The 23963-nt window shown below is 32.5% G+C and overlaps 1 protein-coding gene and 1 non-coding gene across 2 annotated transcripts; one reads left to right on the forward strand and one right to left on the reverse strand.

Moving 5' to 3' along the window:
- Positions 1–1325: 1325 nt before the first annotated feature.
- Trnastop-uca (transfer RNA opal suppressor (anticodon UCA)) lies at positions 1326–1412 on the reverse strand. The gene has a single exon. It is a non-coding gene; the product is annotated as a tRNA-Sec (tRNA).
- A 10115-nt stretch (positions 1413–11527) lies between these two features.
- LOC134724615 (uncharacterized) lies at positions 11528–19933 on the forward strand. Its single transcript, XM_063587748.1, has 6 exons — positions 11528–11556; positions 13706–13807; positions 14608–14697; positions 17568–17630; positions 17864–17947; positions 18417–19933. Exons 1-6 carry the CDS (start codon positions 11529–11531, stop codon positions 19751–19753), a joined length of 1704 nt encoding a protein of 567 aa, XP_063443818.1. The 5' UTR covers position 11528; the 3' UTR covers positions 19754–19933.
- Positions 19934–23963: the final 4030 nt, after the last annotated feature.

Here is a 23963-nt window from a genome sequence, read left to right on the forward strand (position 1 = left end):
AGTATTTGCCACTGGGTGCTTAGCAGCCATCTATCGATTGATCAATTTTAAACAAGTGTGGATAGGGAAGGCTTTTTTCGGGTGCTTCTTTCGGCTAGTTCAATCAGTGTTTAATCTTTAAAATATCGATCCACTATTCAAGGGCTTGCCTTTTCTATCATGATAACTTTGACTGATGGTTGTTGCCTGCAAGAGGTTTCATTATTAAGTATAAAAAGTTAAAACTATCTCGAGTGGATAAATAAAAAAATAAAAAAATCAGAAACAGGGTTGTATGGTAAAATCTATATATATATTTATCAAATCTTCTTGATACTTAGTCTTCCGCTATTTTAGTCTGCAAACGACAATAAAAATTGTCTGAAGTGTGAAACTTGACGAACTTGAGTAGATAAATATCGAAATCGACGGGGTTGTGTGATACAATCTATGTATACTTATAAAATCTCTCTTGCACTTGATATTCTGCTATTTTAGTCTGCAAAGTACGCACAACAATGTAGGCAATTTAGGACAAATTATTAATATGTATATATATATTCTGTCACACAAGACAACCTATTTGTTGTTTTGCAACAAAATGATTGTATTTAAGAAACACGTTTCATTGTATCTTTGTTAACTATTATATCCATAATGATGTTTTGAGAGCATTGGGTGGGTTTTATTTTTATCATACAAATTTGCTTGAACTTGGAGATTTTTATTACACATATCATCATAAATAAATATAAATTAAGGTTAAATGTATTTAAAGTATTTTTTCATTCTTATGATTCACAATTATAGTATTTCATTTTATAACACAGATATTTGTCGTGGTATGGTCGGTCATTCGTGGAATATTGAAAAATTATTTATAGATCTATTTCACAGAAGACGACGATATGTTCCAATTGTCACCACAATCCTTTCCTCATTTCCTCGAATGTGACTGCATATGTAGTATATATTTCCTAGCTGATACGATATTCCACGGCTTGCATTTCCTTTTATGATTTCCATGAAAGATAGTTGTTAGCCACAAGGAAGCTATTTAAACAAGATTCCCAACGGTGAAGTGGAAAGGATTCCTAAGGAACCCCATTTGTTTCCCAATCTAGATGAACACATAATCATAATGGTTGTTATATTTTCTTCAGCTTGGTAGTTTAACTGATGGTTTCCAATCAAAGGACTCCTACGAAAAAATATATAGACAACGTTCAGCGGTAAAAAGGTTGTAAAAAAGTTTGCGACAAAACCTATTTTCGCACAACAATGAGTCCGTGCAAAAATATTGCGCTGTTGCAATGTGTTTTGCAGTATGCATTTACATCGTGATACGCCCGAAAGGTGGAATTGAACCACTCTGACGCTAATCAGCTACAGGTTTGAAGCCTGCACCCCAGACCACTGAGGTTCATTCAGGCGATAATATTGATACCTGGAATCTTTATATACCAACATTTTCAATTGCATTTCTAAGGGAAAGGTATTGAAATTTAAATTTACAAATATTGTTGAATTTTTCATTTGAATATTATTTGCTCAATCATGTTTTCTTTAACACTAATTGAGAAGTGCAAGCCAAAATATTATTATGATCAATCATTTCCCGCTAAAAATTTCAACTTGAACGTGAACTAGCACTTTAAAACGAAAATTTTGCTTAATTTCTGTTTTGAGTTATCTCCCATCTAACATAGATATATGTATTATACAAGATTAGGTGATTAAATACACGTGGCGTTTCTTTACACATAAGTTTTATAATCTATAATCTATGGGCGTTTGGGAAATGTTTGGGACTGTTAGAAAAAAAAGAAGAAGTTGATTAAATATATGATTCGACTTTTACCAAAATGTGATGAACAATGATCATTAAAATCTACAATAAATATCACGGTACGAGAACAAAATATACATAATATATCTTGGACTAATACATATATTAATTATAAACATTATAGCCGAAGTATAAGTCCTATCATATTTTAAGTGTTGAGGTAGATAATCTACCAATAAATCAATAGTAATTGGAATAAAGTCTATTTTAAAGGTGAGAATTTGTCATTCTCCAAACTAAAACTGAAAAGGGGAGTCTCTTAATACAAAAAAGTATTGGTTCGGTTTTGGTCAATTTTTTTTAAATATAAAAAAGAAGATGTGGTATGATTGCCAATGAGACAACTATCCACAAAAGACCAAAATGACACAAACATTAACAATTATAGGTCACCGTACGGCCTTCAACAATGAGCAAAGCCCATAGCGGATATAGTCAGCTATAAAAGGCCCCGATAAGACAATATAAAAAATACCGACCGTGCAAGTTCTGTAAAGCCAGTCAAGGTCGTTAAAAACTTCCATTTGTTGTATAAAACAATTCAAGCGAAAAAACTAACGGCCTTATTTATGTAAAAAATGAAAGAAAAACAAATATGTAACACATAAACAAACGACAACGACAACCACTGAATTACAGGCTCCTGACTTGGGACAGGCACATACATAAATAATGTGGCGGGGTTACAGCACATTTCAGTCAGTATGTAGCAAATGGTAATATCTTTGGTTAGCTTGCTTGTTAGCTGAACCGTGAATTCATTGTTAGGCAAAGTAAACTTCCCTCCTTTTAAAGTAGCTTAGTCCTACTGAGGGATAGATTTTTTTTTATCTGTTGGGCTAGTCTACTATTAAAGGAGGGAAGTTTACCTTACCTAACAATGACTTCACGGTTCAGCTAACAAGCAAGCTAACTAAAGATATTACCATTAGCTACATACTGACTGAAATGTGCTGTAAACATGTTAGCGGGATCCCAACCCTCCCCCTAACCTGGGACAGTGGTATAACAGTACAACATAAGAACGAACTATAAAAATCAGTTGAAAAAGGCTTAACTCATCAGATAGAATATAATGCCAATTATATGAATAGGGTGCACCTTTTCACAGAGGCAACATGACCATAGAAGATATCGAAGCCATAATAAAGAATGAGTTGGGTATATGATTGTCAATTAATAGGCAACTATATATATCCACCAAAATTCAAATGAAGTTGATGTTAGCAATAATTACTATGTCTCTATGATATGACAAGGGGGAGACATTTATAATATACCAATTGGTCATACATCACTGTTAAGATGTCTGTAAAATATATAATAATTAAAGCATACGCCTTTTCATAGGACCCCCATCATACATTTTAATATGAGCAATTTTACATGTAATGAAAAATATACATTTATACATTCTTCTGTCAATATTTAGACGAATTAAAAAAAAATTAAAAAAATTGTCGAACGAAAAATGTTTGATACTGTATACTTTATTGCATGTCATGTCGAAATATACAACATACGCACACGCTAAAATTGTTATTAGTCAGATCACTTTCTTTATATTTCAACATTTCAACCTTTACCTTAATAATACGAAGACAATGTATTTTCAACAGTTTAATGATTTTATTGTGTTTCACTGATTTCTTCTTTGACAATTTACGACCAATTACCGTGTAAGGTACAAAACAATAGACAGAATAATTAACCGTATTATTTATTCTTAAAGAAAACAAGAGTGCGTAACCATTTTTATGTTGTTTATAAAATTGAGTTTTCATGTAAAAGAAATGAATTGAGGAAAGAGAAGATAGTTAAAAGAGAATATAATTTGTTGAAACACTCTAAATGGTGAAATCAGAAAATGACGTCTTAAGGAATCAATATCAAAGTAAGTACATAGCGGTCTTCTGGGTCTTTTAAAACAATTTTAGTTAAAAGGAATGTCAGCACGTACAGCGGCCATTTTGATTTGCCCCAAAAATGGAAACGCATGCCAGAAATCATTAAGAATAATATAATTACAACAACAGATACAAAATTCTATAAAATAATTTAGACACAACAAATATGAAAATTATAGTAGTTGAGTTTTAGATTCACACAGTTTAAAAATAACACAAGTCAGATTTGTAACATTATTTATACAAGCAGAGCATAGATGTAATACCCTTTTCTAGTTTGAATTATTTTACAATAATTTTTGTTTGGCTCTTCATAGCTTTCTGTTTGGTGTAAGTCGAGGCTTCGTGTTAAAGGCCGTATTTTAACCTATAATTGTTAACTTTTTATACAATGTGACTTTGATGAAGAGTATAATTGGCACTTTGAGCAGCATAAACACATATAACAAACTACAAACTACAAACAAGTCAACACAACCATACACAGAAAACTATAAAGTCTGTCCTAACACAGACAACAACAAAAACAGGCGTGATGGAACTCAAGGTAGCTAGTTTCTGTTCGGAACTTCCATAAGTGGAAATTAAATCGCCATGCCATGAAGTTGGTTAGAAAGGACCGTAAACACAAAACTTAGTATCCACGAAAAAAGTTGGTTTGCACATGAACATATATATTACCTAGATATACTGTTCCCAGGTTTATAGTAATGCCCTAGAAGATAATAGGGATCACTAAAAATGCTAGGAACTATCCCCCCAAACAAAAATCCACTCAACGGTCCCTCCGGAAAAAAGAAAACGTACACACAAAGACGCGAAAACTAGCAAAAAAAACCACAGATAGCCTGACTTGATGAATGCAACTGCTTGCGGTGAGGTTAGAACAGAGTACAGGGTTAAATGCTGCACGTCCATCCCCTTTTGACTATCGATACCAAAAGAATGTCACCAAGCCAGACACGTCTCTAGTTATGTTTCGATCCGAACAGTCTTTGATTTTACTCTTTAATTCTCATTGTGTAAATGAGAAGCAACACATACCAATTTTAAGTCGTTGGTTTGACCTTGCACGATGGGAATCGATCCCACGCCGTTACCTCCCTCAATCGAGGGAGTTTCTTTCTATTTTCATCGCTTGGTCATATCCATTTTGTTTCATTTATTTATCAGAAATACTAGCATAAGCTGAAGCAAAATATACAACACAATCACGATCAAACTAACATAAATGTACACAATCATACATAGAAAGTATTACTGAAAGTTACTTTATTATCAGTATCATATTTTCATATTTGTAGATCAAATGGATCGTCCTAAAACCCAAATGAGCAGTAAGTATACACTTAAAAACAACACTGGGGTAAAGAGGCTGTTCGTAACTTCAGTTATGGATGGCCCAACATGGCAGATGACCGTATCCATTCGATTTTATACTTCCTAAATACTTTTGAATAAAAGCATTATTGGTAGAGAAAATTGGTAATTGTCTGTAAAATGTGTAGGATAACACGAATATCAAGCCTTCTGGAGATAAAATAACGCAAAAAAATTGTTTAATATGTTTTATAATTGTTGAGGTTACGAACAGCCGCTTTACCCCAGTGAACAAGGTCCTAGAGTGAAAAAAAAAATTCTGACGTAATTGCCATATTTTAAATGAATTATAAAAATGTCAATCAAATATATTCATAACAACCCGTTTTGAACAGCTTTTAAACATGTACATGTAGCATTGCTATATATTGAATTTTATCAGACATGTTATTATATATAATTACGATATTAATAATTACTTGATTTTGTCCTCATACAATAAGCTTGACAGGCATTACATAATGTGATCAAGAATCCTAGATAAGATGCCATGATATTACAAAAACCCATTGATTTTGAGTAAATTGAAGATTAATTTGACGGACAATTGCTGATGACTTTTTGATTCATTTGGTTCACCTAGTACTGTAGCTCTGTTAAAAAATATCTATACTGAATGTTACATTTAATTCGAAAACAGAAAAGTTGTCATGCAAGTTTATAAATATTTATCTTTTTAAGAAACGAATTTCTGTATAGCAGGCTCATTTTTCTAGATTAATCTTCCTTGAAACCTATCACATTTCCTTTTTAACAGACTGCAACCTCGATAAACTAACTAACGACTAGTTACAATACGGCTGAGAACAATTTAGCCGAAAAAATAGGACGTTTTAGCGCCAAAGTATACCCCTTTTAACCGCAAGATTTTTAACTCGTTTTGGCATTAAAATTATCAATGCCCATTTACGATGACATATAAAAAAAAAAAGGAGATGTGGTAGATTGCCATATCAGACAACGCTCTTTCTCCACCATAGAACAAATGACGACCAGACGTTAATAATTACACTTTACAGAACATCGTACGGTATTCAACAACAAATAAAACCAATGCATCATGTCCAGCAAACTTCAGTGTTTAATGACATTTTAAAGGTTCATTTTCAAGATCATACTCTGCATTATTAAAAATGACATGAACAGATTTTATATATTTTCAAAATCTATATCTTTTCTAAGGATTTTATACCAGAAAAAAAATGAAATAAAAACCACAAATTACTGAACAAGTTATGCATGAACAGGATTTTTCAATAGCGGACTTTACTATCTGACATACGAATAATGTATTTGTAAAAGTAATGGAACATGTTATACCTTTCATTGACTGTTAACTTACTGGTTTTAATTCCAGTGGCAAATATTTCATGCATAATCTGAACGAGAACAAATTAGCATTGTCGACAAGGTTGAACCGAAGTGATGGATATACGTTTGAGTTGTCTTTCTTTTTTCAAAATAACTCTAATGTTATAAGTCTCTCACGATATTGGAAATCACATGCAATAGTCTTGGTTTATTCCAAAATCATGTGTATTGCGCATTGCAATCTTGATCATACTTTAATTTAAGGAAAAGCCTAATATATAAGTAATGAGTTAAAATAGCAATTAGATTGTAGTCATAATCTTAAAAGTGGCGACATCGCTACGCTAGACGTACTTTTACAATCAACATCTTATTGGTGAGACTACTGAACCACTTTTTCGGAGGACGAGTTGTATAGCACAGGAAGCAATTTTCTGTGTTAATATTATCTTATAAGTCCACGTAATTGTTTGTTATAACACACGGACAAAGGTCGTTTTTGTTGTCAATGCTATATTTTGTTTCTAGTTGGTGTAATTCAACAAATATAGTAATATATCTAAAGTCTTTAATATCCTGTTTTTAGTGGGTAGTTTTGTAAAGCCTTGTTTGAAATACTTTTCGTTTACATGTTATGATGACTACTTGGTAGGTTCATAGATGTAATTCCCATGGGTATGACATCTATGGTGGTTCAAGCTTATTAAGTTTAACCATGATGTTTTATCATTTATATTGTATATATCATTTGAAAATATTTTGAAAATGCAATAAATGTTTCTTATCATTTCAAAGGTCGAACTTCCAGAGCATCAAGCTCTCGGACCCCAAGGTCATCAATTGAGGGATTGTCAACTTTAACTATCGGCGATTCCATTCTAAATCGTCCAAAAACTGGTACGTATTATTTCAAGCAGTCATTGGCATAAACCCTATAGTCATTAAGAATACCTTTTCATATTGGGTTTGGATTAGGATAGAACTTTGTATATAAAGTTTGACAGGAAATAAGCAGATAACCTTTAATTGTCAACTTCAGGGGCGGATGCAGGAATTTTCGAAAAGGGGGGGGGGGGGGGGGGTGCTAACCCAGGGCAAAGGGGGGTGCAAAACATATGTCCCGATACAAATGCATTTTGATCGGCAAAAATAAAGGGGGGGGGTGCGCACCCCCGGAACCCCCCTCTGGATCCGCCACTTAACTTATTGTATCAACATCACATCATTGAATAAATCGGTTGTACATTACTAAATTACACTATTTATTTAAATTAATGTCTGTTTTACATATTAAAAAATTGTGTAATTACATGAAATCTGCGTGGTCAATCAGATCACATATTGTTACTTAATGTTATTTGCTTTCTTGTAATGATTTATATGTATTGATCTCTGCGGTTTATTATTTGTCATCTAGAAAATATGTTTTCGTTGCTATAGCATATATATGCTTTTTGAAATAAAGTATTCATTCAAATTACTGCATGATTTATCTTTATAGATTTAAATGTAGTTATTTAAAAAAAAAATGGAAAAAAAATAAAAAATTGACATGTGTTTTTAAACTGAAAAAATGTATTCTCTGGTTTTAGATGCAAAAATGAATTTCTCCCAGAACAATTTAAAAAGTTATCCTATAAATCTACAACTTTAAATGAATATTTAGACTGTATATTTTGTATAACAAAATTTTCAATTGCAGCACTGACGAATTTTACATATTTAACAAAGAAGTCAAAACCAGTTGCAACAGAGGAACTTGTAGAATTACCTGTTTGTAGACCTACCACAAGTAAGGGTTCTTTTTATACCGATTACTAGTATAGTTGTTATCGGTTTTGATTTAGCTTTCAGTAACTTCGAATACTCTTAGATATACATTTTGTATCTTTTGTATAATGTTAGTTTTTTTGTGCATGCTTCGTGTCGATCTGACGAATGAAACCTTTTCCAATCATTTTTTTATTTTTGTTTCTTGTCTTACACCATGGCCCACGTCATGGAAAGGTTGAGCGTTCACAAACATGCTTGACCCCGCAACTTTCTATGTGTGCCTAGCATGTGATTCAATTTTGGTCGTTGGATACCGTCTACCAAATTTATTGTTCATTTATTATTTTATCAAAGTCCTGGCCATTGATTATCCATGTCAGTGCCTTATAAGGTAAGGGTTTTGTTATTTATTGATGGCCATATAATTGAATATAAGAGCTTAAATCCGTTAAAATGTTTTGACTCTTGAAACCAAACCTTATATACAGAGAAATAAAAAAAAGCTGCGTTCAATTCAATACATTTTTAAAATGATCGTGGTTGCGATCAACGAACAACGAACGAAACAATGCACAATGCATACGAGGGTTGCACCCTAACACATATGTTTAACCCAGCCGTGCATGTTAAAAACTTAGAATTTTTGAAAAAATAAGGCTTTTCTTCCTTTTTTTGATGTGGGATAGAAGATCATTTTACAAAACTGCCAAATTTAACATCTCACAGTAAAGACAATAAACAGAGGGATAAGCATTTGAAACATAAAGTAAACGAAGATGATAGGCTCTCGAAAAGAAAAACATCGTCAAAATGTGACGTGTCTTTTGCAGACGATGACAATGACTTCGGTGATTGCGATATAGACGCTTTGAAGAGAAGAATAAACGAAGATTTCGATATTCCAACTTTGCATTTACCAAACGAAGATTTCTTTGAAGGAAGTATTAACGAGGAGAACACATTTCGTCAGATGAATGGGAATATTCTTTCCGATAGTAAACTTTCAGAATTAAGGGAAAAGTATGAAGGAGAAATGAGTAAAAGCCGACTACGGGAAAGAGTGCGAGAAGAGTGCGAACAAGAACAACCAGAACTTTTTCAGATGATGTGGAAGCTCTCTAGGTACTTCGACCAAAGTGTTCAATTATGAAACTGAAGTCCGTTAAAATTCAAATGCATTTCAAAAATTAAAGATCAAATTAAAAATTCCTTATTAATTTATTTTTGATGTACACTTGTCAGTAAAACTTTCCTAGATGTGAAGTTTTTATCATGGCATTTGATACATTTTTGTGTTTTGCATGTTTGAAATAAAAGAAATCATGCGTGACAGTTTCATTCAAAGATCAAATAGCCAAGAGAACTGATATAATTGATTTTCGACCTTTGTGATTGACTTGGCTTCCCAACGGTTTTGATCCGACTGCTAGTTTTGTGCACTATATTATATAAGCCTGGTATCTGAAATGAGTTCCAACAATCACTTAACTAGGGGTGCTTTGTCTCCGATTGAACCATCAGACTAGTGTCAGCATTCCTGTGTTGACAAGAAATATCACTTATGTAGTTTATTTTAAACATTTACTATTAATAACATGTTTTTTCCCGAAGCATAGATTGCCTTTGCTAGATTTTGCACAACTATGGGGAATATTTTTGGTTTTATCACTCTTAACTTCGTTATTGATTTTGGTGCCATTTGTGAGTTTAACGTAGACGAAGTGCGCTTCTGGGTACTTGACTTAAACCTGGTATCCTTGATAAGATTTTATACAATGTATATTTTATATGAACCTAAAGCTAATCGTTATAAATATAAATATAAGAAGATGTGGTTAAAGTGCAAATGAGACAACTCTCTTTCCAAATCACAACGAATACAACGTTAACAGTTATAGGTCAAAGTACGGCCTTTTACACGTAGCTTGGGCTCAGACCGCTTAGAAAGATATATAATTGGCCACAGAATGACTAGAGTAAAACAATTCAACAGTCTATTCTGATAAAAAAATATACCGAGAAACATCAATTAACCATACCATCAGATGACAACCACTGAACAACACGCACCTAAAGCTAATGTTTTCCGTCTAAATTTATATACCTTTTCAGTGATCTCACAAGTAAAGGGATAACAGATCAATTAAATTGGTGTAATATTAGAAAAATAAAATCAGTAAAAAAATAATTTGAGAAAATTACACATCTGTTCTTCTCTTTGTTAACTTTAAAATAGATGATGAACATATCTATTCTTTATATTGGATAACCAAACTTTTACAACACAAATATAAAATAAACTCTCTGAAAAACCCATTAAATAAGATAATATATATCTGTTCCGGACCATATGAGTATTTGGACCATACGCGTATGGTCATGACCATATGGGTATATACTCATATGGTCCGACCATACGCGTATGGTCGGACCATACGCGTATGGTCGGGGTAATTAACACTCTGTTACAGTTTATTTTTAATACTTCTAAACTCTTCATATGGTATGACCGTTCATTCAAAATACGCTATCATATAGGTAATTTTATCATTATATTATAATAAAAAGATAAGCTAAATAAAAATAAGAAGTTTCACATAGTTAATTTTACTTAATTGCCAAATTTAAAGTAAACACATTTTATACCGATGGTCATTACCGATTTGTTATTACGAGTAAATGGCAATACGTCGACTAAAATATTAAATTCCAAACATGTATTAATGAACTGTTACATAGAAGATAATAGGGATCACTAAAAATGCTAGGAACTATCCCCCCAAACAAAAATCCACTCAACGGTCCCTCCGGAAAAAAGAAAACGTACACACAAAGACGCGAAAACTAGCAAAAAAAACCACAGATAGCCTGACTTGATGAATGCAACTGCTTGCGGTGAGGTTAGAACAGAGTACAGGGTTAAATGCTGCACGTCCATCCCCTTTTGACTATCGATACCAAAAGAATGTCACCAAGCCAGACACGTCTCTAGTTATGTTTCGATCCGAACAGTCTTTGATTTTACTCTTTAATTCTCATTGTGTAAATGAGAAGCAACACATACCAATTTTAAGTCGTTGGTTTGACCTTGCACGATGGGAATCGATCCCACGCCGTTACCTCCCTCAATCGAGGGAGTTTCTTTCTATTTTCATCGCTTGGTCATATCCATTTTGTTTCATTTATTTATCAGAAATACTAGCATAAGCTGAAGCAAAATATACAACACAATCACGATCAAACTAACATAAATGTACACAATCATACATAGAAAGTATTACTGAAAGTTACTTTATTATCAGTATCATATTTTCATATTTGTAGATCAAATGGATCGTCCTAAAACCCAAATGAGCAGTAAGTATACACTTAAAAACAACACTGGGGTAAAGAGGCTGTTCGTAACTTCAGTTATGGATGGCCCAACATGGCAGATGACCGTATCCATTCGATTTTATACTTCCTAAATACTTTTGAATAAAAGCATTATTGGTAGAGAAAATTGGTAATTGTCTGTAAAATGTGTAGGATAACACGAATATCAAGCCTTCTGGAGATAAAATAACGCAAAAAAATTGTTTAATATGTTTTATAATTGTTGAGGTTACGAACAGCCGCTTTACCCCAGTGAACAAGGTCCTAGAGTGAAAAAAAAAATTCTGACGTAATTGCCATATTTTAAATGAATTATAAAAATGTCAATCAAATATATTCATAACAACCCGTTTTGAACAGCTTTTAAACATGTACATGTAGCATTGCTATATATTGAATTTTATCAGACATGTTATTATATATAATTACGATATTAATAATTACTTGATTTTGTCCTCATACAATAAGCTTGACAGGCATTACATAATGTGATCAAGAATCCTAGATAAGATGCCATGATATTACAAAAACCCATTGATTTTGAGTAAATTGAAGATTAATTTGACGGACAATTGCTGATGACTTTTTGATTCATTTGGTTCACCTAGTACTGTAGCTCTGTTAAAAAATATCTATACTGAATGTTACATTTAATTCGAAAACAGAAAAGTTGTCATGCAAGTTTATAAATATTTATCTTTTTAAGAAACGAATTTCTGTATAGCAGGCTCATTTTTCTAGATTAATCTTCCTTGAAACCTATCACATTTCCTTTTTAACAGACTGCAACCTCGATAAACTAACTAACGACTAGTTACAATACGGCTGAGAACAATTTAGCCGAAAAAATAGGACGTTTTAGCGCCAAAGTATACCCCTTTTAACCGCAAGATTTTTAACTCGTTTTGGCATTAAAATTATCAATGCCCATTTACGATGACATATAAAAAAAAAAAGGAGATGTGGTAGATTGCCATATCAGACAACGCTCTTTCTCCACCATAGAACAAATGACGACCAGACGTTAATAATTACACTTTACAGAACATCGTACGGTATTCAACAACAAATAAAACCAATGCATCATGTCCAGCAAACTTCAGTGTTTAATGACATTTTAAAGGTTCATTTTCAAGATCATACTCTGCATTATTAAAAATGACATGAACAGATTTTATATATTTTCAAAATCTATATCTTTTCTAAGGATTTTATACCAGAAAAAAAATGAAATAAAAACCACAAATTACTGAACAAGTTATGCATGAACAGGATTTTTCAATAGCGGACTTTACTATCTGACATACGAATAATGTATTTGTAAAAGTAATGGAACATGTTATACCTTTCATTGACTGTTAACTTACTGGTTTTAATTCCAGTGGCAAATATTTCATGCATAATCTGAACGAGAACAAATTAGCATTGTCGACAAGGTTGAACCGAAGTGATGGATATACGTTTGAGTTGTCTTTCTTTTTTCAAAATAACTCTAATGTTATAAGTCTCTCACGATATTGGAAATCACATGCAATAGTCTTGGTTTATTCCAAAATCATGTGTATTGCGCATTGCAATCTTGATCATACTTTAATTTAAGGAAAAGCCTAATATATAAGTAATGAGTTAAAATAGCAATTAGATTGTAGTCATAATCTTAAAAGTGGCGACATCGCTACGCTAGACGTACTTTTACAATCAACATCTTATTGGTGAGACTACTGAACCACTTTTTCGGAGGACGAGTTGTATAGCACAGGAAGCAATTTTCTGTGTTAATATTATCTTATAAGTCCACGTAATTGTTTGTTATAACACACGGACAAAGGTCGTTTTTGTTGTCAATGCTATATTTTGTTTCTAGTTGGTGTAATTCAACAAATATAGTAATATATCTAAAGTCTTTAATATCCTGTTTTTAGTGGGTAGTTTTGTAAAGCCTTGTTTGAAATACTTTTCGTTTACATGTTATGATGACTACTTGGTAGGTTCATAGATGTAATTCCCATGGGTATGACATCTATGGTGGTTCAAGCTTATTAAGTTTAACCATGATGTTTTATCATTTATATTGTATATATCATTTGAAAATATTTTGAAAATGCAATAAATGTTTCTTATCATTTCAAAGGTCGAACTTCCAGAGCATCAAGCTCTCGGACCCCAAGGTCATCAATTGAGGGATTGTCAACTTTAACTATCGGCGATTCCATTCTAAATCGTCCAAAAACTGGTACGTATTATTTCAAGCAGTCATTGGCATAAACCCTATAGTCATTAAGAATACCTTTTCATATTGGGTTTGGATTAGGATAGAACTTTGTATATAAAGTTTGACAGGAAATAAGCAGATAACCTTTAATTGTCAACTTCAGGGGCGGATGCAGGAATTTTCGAAAGGGGGGGGGGGGTGCTAACCCAGGGCAAAGGGGGGTGCAAAACATATGTCCCGATACAAATGCATTTTGATCGGCAAAAATAAAGGGGGGGGGGGTGCGCACCCCCGGAACCCCCCTCTGGATCCGCCACTTAACTTATTGTATCAACATCACATCATTGAATAAATCGGTTGTACATTACTAAATTACACTATTTATTTAAATTAATGTCTGTTTTACATATTAAAAAATTGTGTAATTACATGAAATCTGCGTGGTCAATCAGATCACATATTGTTACTTAATGTTATTTGCTTTCTTGTAATGATTTATATGTATTGATCTCTGCGGTTTATTATTTGTCATCTAGAAAATATGTTTTCGTTGCTATAGCATATATATGCTTTTTGAAATAAAGTATTCATTCAAATTACTGCATGATTTATTTTTATAGATTTAAATGTAGTTATTTAAAAAAAAAATGGAAAAAAAATAAAAAATTGACATGTGTTTTTAAACTGAAAAAATGTATTCTCTGGTTTTAGATGCAAAAATGAATTTCTCCCAGAACAATTTAAAAAGTTATCCTATAAATCTACAACTTTAAATGAATATTTAGACTGTATATTTTGTATAACAAAATTTTCAATTGCAGCACTGACGAATTTTACATATTTAACAAAGAAGTCAAAACCAGTTGCAACAGAGGAACTTGTAGAATTACCTGTTTGTAGACCTACCACAAGTAAGGGTTCTTTTTATACCGATTACTAGTATAGTTGTTATCGGTTTTGATTTAGCTTTCAGTAACTTCGAATACTCTTAGATATACATTTTGTATCTTTTGTATAATGTTAGTTTTTTTGTGCATGCTTCGTGTCGATCTGACGAATGAAACCTTTTCCAATCATTTTTTTATTTTTGTTTCTTGTCTTACACCATGGCCCACGTCATGGAAAGGTTGAGCGTTCACAAACATGCTTGACCCCGCAACTTTCTATGTGTGCCTAGCATGTGATTCAATTTTGGTCGTTGGATACCGTCTACCAAATTTATTGTTCATTTATTATTTTATCAAAGTCCTGGCCATTGATTATCCATGTCAGTGCCTTATAAGGTAAGGGTTTTGTTATTTATTGATGGCCATATAATTGAATATAAGAGCTTAAATCCGTTAAAATGTTTTGACTCTTGAAACCAAACCTTATATACAGAGAAATAAAAAAAAGCTGCGTTCAATTCAATACATTTTTAAAATGATCGTGGTTGCGATCAACGAACAACGAACGAAACAATGCACAATGCATACGAGGGTTGCACCCTAACACATATGTTTAACCCAGCCGTGCATGTTAAAAACTTAGAATTTTTGAAAAAATAAGGCTTTTCTTCCTCAATAATAAATTACCTTAGCTGTATTTGGCAAAACTTTTAGGAATTTTTAATCCTCAATGCTCTTCAACTTCGTACTTTCTTTGGCCTTTAAAACAATTTTTTGATTCGAGCGTCACTGATGAGTCTTTTGTAGACGAAACGTGCGTCTTGCGTAAATATATTTTTTTTTATCTTGGTATCTATGATGATATAAAAAAGAAGATGTGGTATGATTGCCAAAGAGACAACTGTCCACAAGAGACCAAAATGACACAGACATTAACAAATATAAGTCACCGTACGGCATTCAACAATGAGCAAAGCCCATACCGCATAGTCAGCTATAAAAGGCCCCGATAAGACAATGCCTTATTTATATAAAAAATGAACGAAAAACAAAAATGTAACACATAAACAAACGACAACCACTGAATTACAGGCTCATGAGTTTATTCCCAATAAGTTCTTGTCTGTCAAAGTTGGTATTAATTGATTTAACCAGACCAAAACTTGTCGTCGAAATGTCTAACTTTTGCTTTAAAGGGACCTGTTATAGTTGACAAGTTACTATATATCATCATTCGACCTTTCCTGATGAGCTCCCATCGTATGGTGATATATGTTTTTTTACCATGACTATTACATGTAATCGTTTAGTTTTTCTTCTTTAAATTTTATGGTTGATAGTTGTCTCATTGATAAATCAAATTTCAATCTTTGAACAGTTGTTCACATCTTCGTCCATCTGTCTCTTGACGATTCTTGTCACATTTGTAATCATTCAACATCTCCTTGTTTTATATATACATCTCATTATTTTCATAATGACCATATCTGTCTCTTGTCGATTCTTGTCACATTTGTTATCATTCAACATCTTTTTGTTTTATATATACATCTCATTACTTTCATAATGGCCATATTTGTATTGTAACTGCTCTTTATAATAATTTACTTATCAATCGGCTATGTAGTCATACATACTTAAGTCTGTACTTTTTACTGAAGTGATATACTTCAGTCTGGCTTTGATGTTCTCTTACAAAAGTTAGCACATTGAACTGGAGGGACTAATTACCTTTCTTTAAAAATATCAGTGATGTATATCTATTTATAAGAGCTCACACCAGTAAGTTTAGTTAACATACACACTGAATTATCAACATGGAAAGGATTCCACTTTTCAAAGTCAATTTAATTAATTTTATACGTGTTGTCAACCGCAGTCTGAAGAAAAAGTATGATAAAATTAATAACAAATGAAACATTTTGTTTATGGATAAGAAGAAAAACGAATAATAAGACTCATAAAGTAATATATGTTTATTTGTTTATTTCGTCTTCACTCAAAACTATATTTTAGCTTTAAATCGAAGTCAATAATGTTATGTAGACTGCACTATATTTTTTTTTGTTGGGAAAGAAAATGCCATTTCACCATTGTTAGTGAAGCAAAGTTAATCTGTCGAAATATTGCTAATTGGATTCCAAGAGTAGAACTTTGATCTATTTGCATGGTTTCAGCATGTAATATGAGTCATATATAGACATATAGTCATATGTTAAAGATTCTTTGCGAGTGCCGTATGTTTAAAAGGCGTCAGTTTGTGATATATACTGACGCAATTATTACCAAGCTTGCTATTGGATCACAATACAATTTTCTTCAACTTAAATTTGGCGTCAACGAATTAGACTTATCACCGAGTTCGTATAATACGGCTGGTCATACATTACCCTTAAAGTAGCAGATAAAACTTCTCCCAGGTTTTGGTTGCTTCTTTAGTTTTCGGTGTTGTGTTTGTTTACCATTGTTTGTCGTTTGGTCATTGTTTTTTTTTTTTGGGGGGGGGCACTGTGTTTTCGGTTTGTCCTACACCATTAGTAACTTCCCCCACTCTTTTCTATGTCCATTTGAAGCATTTCCTATTATTTGACCACACACTAACTCTAATTATAATAGCTTTAATGTTGTCCAATGAACGAAGTCAATATGTCTAGACAGGGTCATTATCCTTTTACCAAGATACGAAACAATAGAAAGTTAATACGAAGTGTGATAATCTATTAATAATGTCAAAGCGATTAAAATATCATAATCTATCGTAATCTAACATAAACAGTATTATATTTTAATTACTTCACACTATGACTAAATTTGACATTAAACGCATATGTTTATAAATACAAAATAGAACATATTATTTTTTTCGTAAATATTAATGCATAACTCTGATTTAGGTGTGAGAAAGAGAACTGTAAGAAGTCCACCTGCAGCCCTGCCAGAATCAAGACCAAAAACAGGTTAGTGTAATTTAAAATAAAGGTAACAAACTTTTAAGTAAAAAATGTAGGAAAGTTTTTCTCTTTCTTTAGTAGTAATTTTTAACAAACAAATGAATTTAAAGAAGCAACACATAGAATCATAAAAGTGCATTCAAAACATAGCAAGACATAACATGTCCCCGAAAGAAGCATATTTACTAAAGATTACAATTGTTCAATTAATTTTTTGTATATACAAATACTGTTTTCAGCTCCCTTTCCTGTGAAGTCATGGACACAGCTTGTTCGGGACTCGTCATTTCACGAAGAAAAATCGCACAGAAGAAATCCAGAAAGTAAGACCATTGTATTTGATTAAAATCTTAAGCAATTGCTATAGTTCAAGTGTTTTTGTTTTAATCTAATTATTTTCAATACTTGAATCATTATTTTAAAACATTTAACATTTTGAATTGTGACAGCAATGAAGTAGATATTACCCATTTATTCCTAACTAGATTGAAACATGGATTTAATCATACCCCGCTTTAAAAATGTGTATACAGTTTTACCTCTGTCCGTCCATCCGTTTTCAGATTCATTACTCAACAACTTCGTGTTTATCTATACTGTTAGCGAGGCAAGGGTATCGTTAGAGAGCAGTAGCTCACATATTCCACATGTTTTTCATATTTCATTTATGTAAGATATCTTTAACCAACGATATGAATTTTGTTTACAATATCGTCTAAAAACCACTGAAAAAATGAAACGTTAAAAATAAGAAGTTTTGGTGAAAATCATTTTATCATACTTCTTTTATAGTGACAGTTTCACAACCAAAGAATGCCTGGGAAGAATGTCCTCCAGACGAAGAAGAGGAATACAGAATAGTTTTGATAGGCAAAGCTGGATCTGGTAAAAGCTCTACAGGAAACTGTATTCTAAACGAAGAAGTCTTTGGAAAAAATAGTTCAAAATGTCGTTACGGAACAACAGACAGATTTGGAAAGAAGATCTCTGTTGTAGATACTTACAACGTGTTTGACAAACATTCAGACAAAAGTGTCATTTCTCATGAACTTGTCAAACTAGTGGGGCTTACATCGCCAGGATTTCATGTGTTAGTTTTAGTATTGTCTATAGGGAATATTGACAGTAAGGAGCACCACGTGTTCCGCGAATTCGTCCGCCATTTTGGAAATGATATCAAGTTTCGCACAATTATTCTTTTTACGAGACGAGATATTCTAGACAGTGATGGTTCAACTATATACGGGTATGTTAGTGACGTTCCAAAAGGGATACAGGAAGTTATGGAACAATGTAAAAGACGTTATTTGGCGTTTAACAACAATGCAACTGGGCGTGAAAAGGATGTTCAAGTTCATCGATTAATCGATATGATTGATAATATTTTGAAGCTAAATAATAGGAGACATTTTTCGTCTGAGGTTTACGGTGCTACAGAGATGATCATAAAACGGCGAATAGACGACATTAAACGTAATTTAAAAGGTAAAATGCGGCGTGAACAGGAAATCATTGAAGCTCAGATTAAGATGTCTGAAACCCCTCGATCCGTTAGACCAACAAGTGGTTTTGGTGAAAGTGCAACACCAAGAAGCAAGCCTTCAAAATCAAAGAAATCAACTAGAAGAAAAAATTCAAAAACTACAAGTTTAAATAACGGGATAGAAGATCATTTTACAAAACTGCCAAATTTAACATCTCACAGTAAAGACAATAAACAGAGGGATAAGCATTTGAAACATAAAGTAAACGAAGATGATAGGCTCTCGAAAAGAAAAACATCGTCAAAATGTGACGTGTCTTTTGCAGACGATGACAATGACTTCGGTGATTGCGATATAGACGCTTTGAAGAGAAGAATAAACGAAGATTTCGATATTCCAACTTTGCATTTACCAAACGAAGATTTCTTTGAAGGAAGTATTAACGAGGAGAACACATTTCGTCAGATGAATGGGAATATTCTTTCCGATAGTAAACTTTCAGAATTAAGGGAAAAGTATGAAGGAGAAATGAGTAAAAGCCGACTACGGGAAAGAGTGCGAGAAGAGTGCGAACAAGAACAACCAGAACTTTTTCAGATGATGTGGAAGCTCTCTAGGTACTTCGACCAAAGTGTTCAATTATGAAACTGAAGTCCGTTAAAATTCAAATGCATTTCAAAAATTAAAGATCAAATTAAAAATTCCTTATTAATTTATTTTTGATGTACACTTGTCAGTAAAACTTTCCTAGATGTGAAGTTTTTATCATGGCATTTGATACATTTTTGTGTTTTGCATGTTTGAAATAAAAGAAATCATGCGTGACAGTTTCATTCAAAGATCAAATAGCCAAGAGAACTGATATAATTGATTTTCGACCTTTGTGATTGACTTGGCTTCCCAACGGTTTTGATCCGACTGCTAGTTTTGTGCACTATATTATATAAGCCTGGTATCTGAAATGAGTTCCAACAATCACTTAACTAGGGGTGCTTTGTCTCCGATTGAACCATCAGACTAGTGTCAGCATTCCTGTGTTGACAAGAAATATCACTTATGTAGTTTATTTTAAACATTTACTATTAATAACATGTTTTTTCCCGAAGCATAGATTGCCTTTGCTAGATTTTGCACAACTATGGGGAATATTTTTGGTTTTATCACTCTTAACTTCGTTATTGATTTTGGTGCCATTTGTGAGTTTAACGTAGACGAAGTGCGCTTCTGGGTACTTGACTTAAACCTGGTATCCTTGATAAGATTTTATACAATGTATATTTTATATGAACCTAAAGCTAATCGTTATAAATATAAATATAAGAAGATGTGGTTAAAGTGCAAATGAGACAACTCTCTTTCCAAATCACAACGAATACAACGTTAACAGTTATAGGTCAAAGTACGGCCTTTTACACGTAGCTTGGGCTCAGACCGCTTAGAAAGATATATAATTGGCCACAGAATGACTAGAGTAAAACAATTCAACAGTCTATTCTGATAAAAAAATATACCGAGAAACATCAATTAACCATACCATCAGATGACAACCACTGAACAACACGCACCTAAAGCTAATGTTTTCCGTCTAAATTTATATACCTTTTCAGTGATCTCACAAGTAAAGGGATAACAGATCAATTAAATTGGTGTAATATTAGAAAAATAAAATCAGTAAAAAAATAATTTGAGAAAATTACACATCTGTTCTTCTCTTTGTTAACTTTAAAATAGATGATGAACATATCTATTCTTTATATTGGATAACCAAACTTTTACAACACAAATATAAAATAAACTCTCTGAAAAACCCATTAAATAAGATAATATATATCTGTTCCGGACCATATGAGTATTTGGACCATACGCGTATGGTCATGACCATATGGGTATATACTCATATGGTCCGACCATACGCGTATGGTCGGACCATACGCGTATGGTCGGGGTAATTAACACTCTGTTACAGTTTATTTTTAATACTTCTAAACTCTTCATATGGTATGACCGTTCATTCAAAATACGCTATCATATAGGTAATTTTATCATTATATTATAATAAAAAGATAAGCTAAATAAAAATAAGAAGTTTCACATAGTTAATTTTACTTAATTGCCAAATTTAAAGTAAACACATTTTATACCGATGGTCATTACCGATTTGTTATTACGAGTAAATGGCAATACGTCGACTAAAATATTAAATTCCAAACATGTATTAATGAACTGTTACATAAGAAGTCACTGGAAAGTAGCATACTATTAGTTTGTTTAAGTTGTGTTGAGAAGATGGTGTATTGCAGTCATTTTACGATATTTGAGATCTAGAGCTTCTTAAAAACACCGTAGACATCAGAATTGCCAAAGACCTCGGTATCACTGTACGCAGCTGCAAAAAAGGCTTGTTTTTCACTCGCAAACAAAATGTGTAAATGAAAAAGATCGTGCACAAATTTCTTGGAAATGCAAAAAAGCTATGATACCGTGTGGAAGTGAATGTCATCCAAACCAATATGCACGAATGTAACTAGTTATATATGAAAACTAATGGCATCAATATTAAATTTTTACGTAGTTTTTTGGATTATAAAATTAAAAAAATTATCATGTTTTAAACCATCACTGTTTTTTTGGATAAAGTTTTTGTATTATTGAAACATTAATAATGTATAAAAATATATATACCTTTATGGTCCAAATACTCATATGGTCCGGCCCGTTATTAACCAAACGAGCATTATACTCATATGGTCCGACCTAACGCGTACGGTCGGACCATACGCGTATGGTCGGACCATATGAGTATACGCGTATGCTCATAAATAACATAATATACAGTGGTCGTCAAGATATCAAACGAAACATTGATCTTTGTAAGGTTCATACAAAAACTCTCTCCACAGGTTCGGATAGCGTTCAGAAATATTGTAATGAGATATTTTCATCCAGCTTTGTCAGTAAGATAAGGGGTCTAACATTCTGTCTAAAGAGAAAATGATAAAATACATCAAATAACATAATAAGAAACCTAATCTTGATTGTATCCTTTATTTCGAAATTTACCTGTGACGTTCCTTTTTGTGGCGTTGATTCATTCGTGCCACAGACACACAGCTCGTAATTCTATTTATATTTAGCAGTTCTTATGAATTGCCTAAATTGATTTTAGTTATTCGTTGTTATTCTGTGGTTAACATGTCCAAATGTATTACTATATTATTCATTTATGTTTTCTCTGTCTTAAGTGTTTTTGTATTATTTGTACTGTATTTCCGTCATGTAATGTTGTCATTCTACCGGTATATTAAACATTGTCCTAAGTCACGAAGGTTTTGCTAGCCACAAAACCAGGTTCAACCCAGCATTTTTTCTTGAAATGTCCTGTACCAAGTCTGGAATATGGCAGTTATTATCTAATACTGTAGTTCGTTTCTATGTATGTTGCATTGTAGTTTGTTATTTTGTTGTACTTAAGTGTTCTGTTGTTTCGTTGTTTTTTTCTTCTATAGTTGATGTGTTTCCCTCGATTTTAGTTTTTTACCCGGATTTGTTTTCTCCAAACCTATTCATGACCTTTGAACAGCGCTATACTACTGTTGCCTCTATTCATTCGTCATGAACTATTACATCTGTCCATCTTAAGTAAGTTAAGATCTCAAGAATAGCGGAGTATTCTCAAAAAAAAAATCCAAGAAATAACGTAAATGATTAAATTACTATAGCATATTATATATTTTGGATCCTAAATGCTCTTCAACTTTGTACTTGTTTGGCTTTATAAATATTTTGATATGAGCGTCACTGATGAGTCTTATGTAGACGAAACGCGCGTCTGGCGTACAAAATTATAATACTGGTACCTTTGATAACTAATATATACCTTGTACTTTTTCAAATGTTCAATTTTGTTTTGATTTATCAATATTTTTCCTATCTTGTCAGGCATGTGAGCAATGTTTCCTTTGTGGAACTCTTTTAACTCTCAAGGCAACATTTAATGTATAAAGCTGTACTGATTTTGAAAACAACAACTTTGAATACTAGTACTGGGGATGCAATTATGGTTTGTTACCTGATGCATCAAACGTCCTTCAAAAAAGACCCATGCGCAAACCTTTCAAATGTGTGAGATATATAAGTATGCAGCCTCCTCGTCAAAATGCGGATGTTAAAAACAAATATATTCTACGCAAGTGCTTTGATGTGTGCACTCAAAATAATCTTATCTATAAATCTTTGCAGGAGCTATAAGTTTTGTTTGATGCATAGTGCAAAGCAACAACCTATATATCATACCAAAAATTTTCGTTAATACTTGTGACATTTCAAATTGTAAATTTTTCAGTCCGCCGGATTGTGATAATCAGACGACAACACATGTTTGCTGAACAAGTTATTAAATTTTTAACGTGTCCAACTTCATGACGTTAAAAGAAAATTTGTTTTTTTTAGCATTGGAAAATTATTTTTTTAATTAATTTCGAATTATATAATCATTGAACACATAGAAATCTTTTATTTTCATAAAGTCTATGTACACATAGCAAAGGTCATATTGCAAACACTTTATTGAAATGAATTTGGTCACATATTGAATGCAGTTGGTCGCATGTTGCGTCCTTTATAATGTGTGTTTATTTACTTGTCAATAATCTGTTTTTAACAATTGGCGAAGTAATTGAAAAAATCTTTATGCGTATTTATTAAAAAAAACAAAAAAACACTGTCAAATAGGACTACCTATACGATAGATAATTGGGCTGATCTGTAAGAATTTCATCTTTATGTCTGGTTTATCATGCACTGTGATACGACGCTAGATATAAACCGACGAGGAAAGGTAACCACCGGCTACCGA

The sequence above is a fragment of the Mytilus trossulus genome, chromosome 1 (genome assembly GCF_036588685.1).
Source record: "Mytilus trossulus isolate FHL-02 chromosome 1, PNRI_Mtr1.1.1.hap1, whole genome shotgun sequence".
Classification (NCBI taxonomy): domain Eukaryota; kingdom Metazoa; phylum Mollusca; class Bivalvia; order Mytilida; family Mytilidae; genus Mytilus; species Mytilus trossulus.

Bases quoted from the DNA above. Each gene is read 5' to 3' on its own strand.
- LOC134724615 (XM_063587748.1), top strand. From the start codon at position 11,529: ATGGATCGTCCTAAAACCCAAATGAGCA. The intron at 13,808-14,607 runs GTACGTATTATT...TTTCAATTGCAG, and splicing joins TCTAAATCGTCCAAAAACTG to CACTGACGAATTTTACATAT. The intron at 17,631-17,863 runs GTTAGTGTAATT...TACTGTTTTCAG, and splicing joins AGAATCAAGACCAAAAACAG to CTCCCTTTCCTGTGAAGTCA.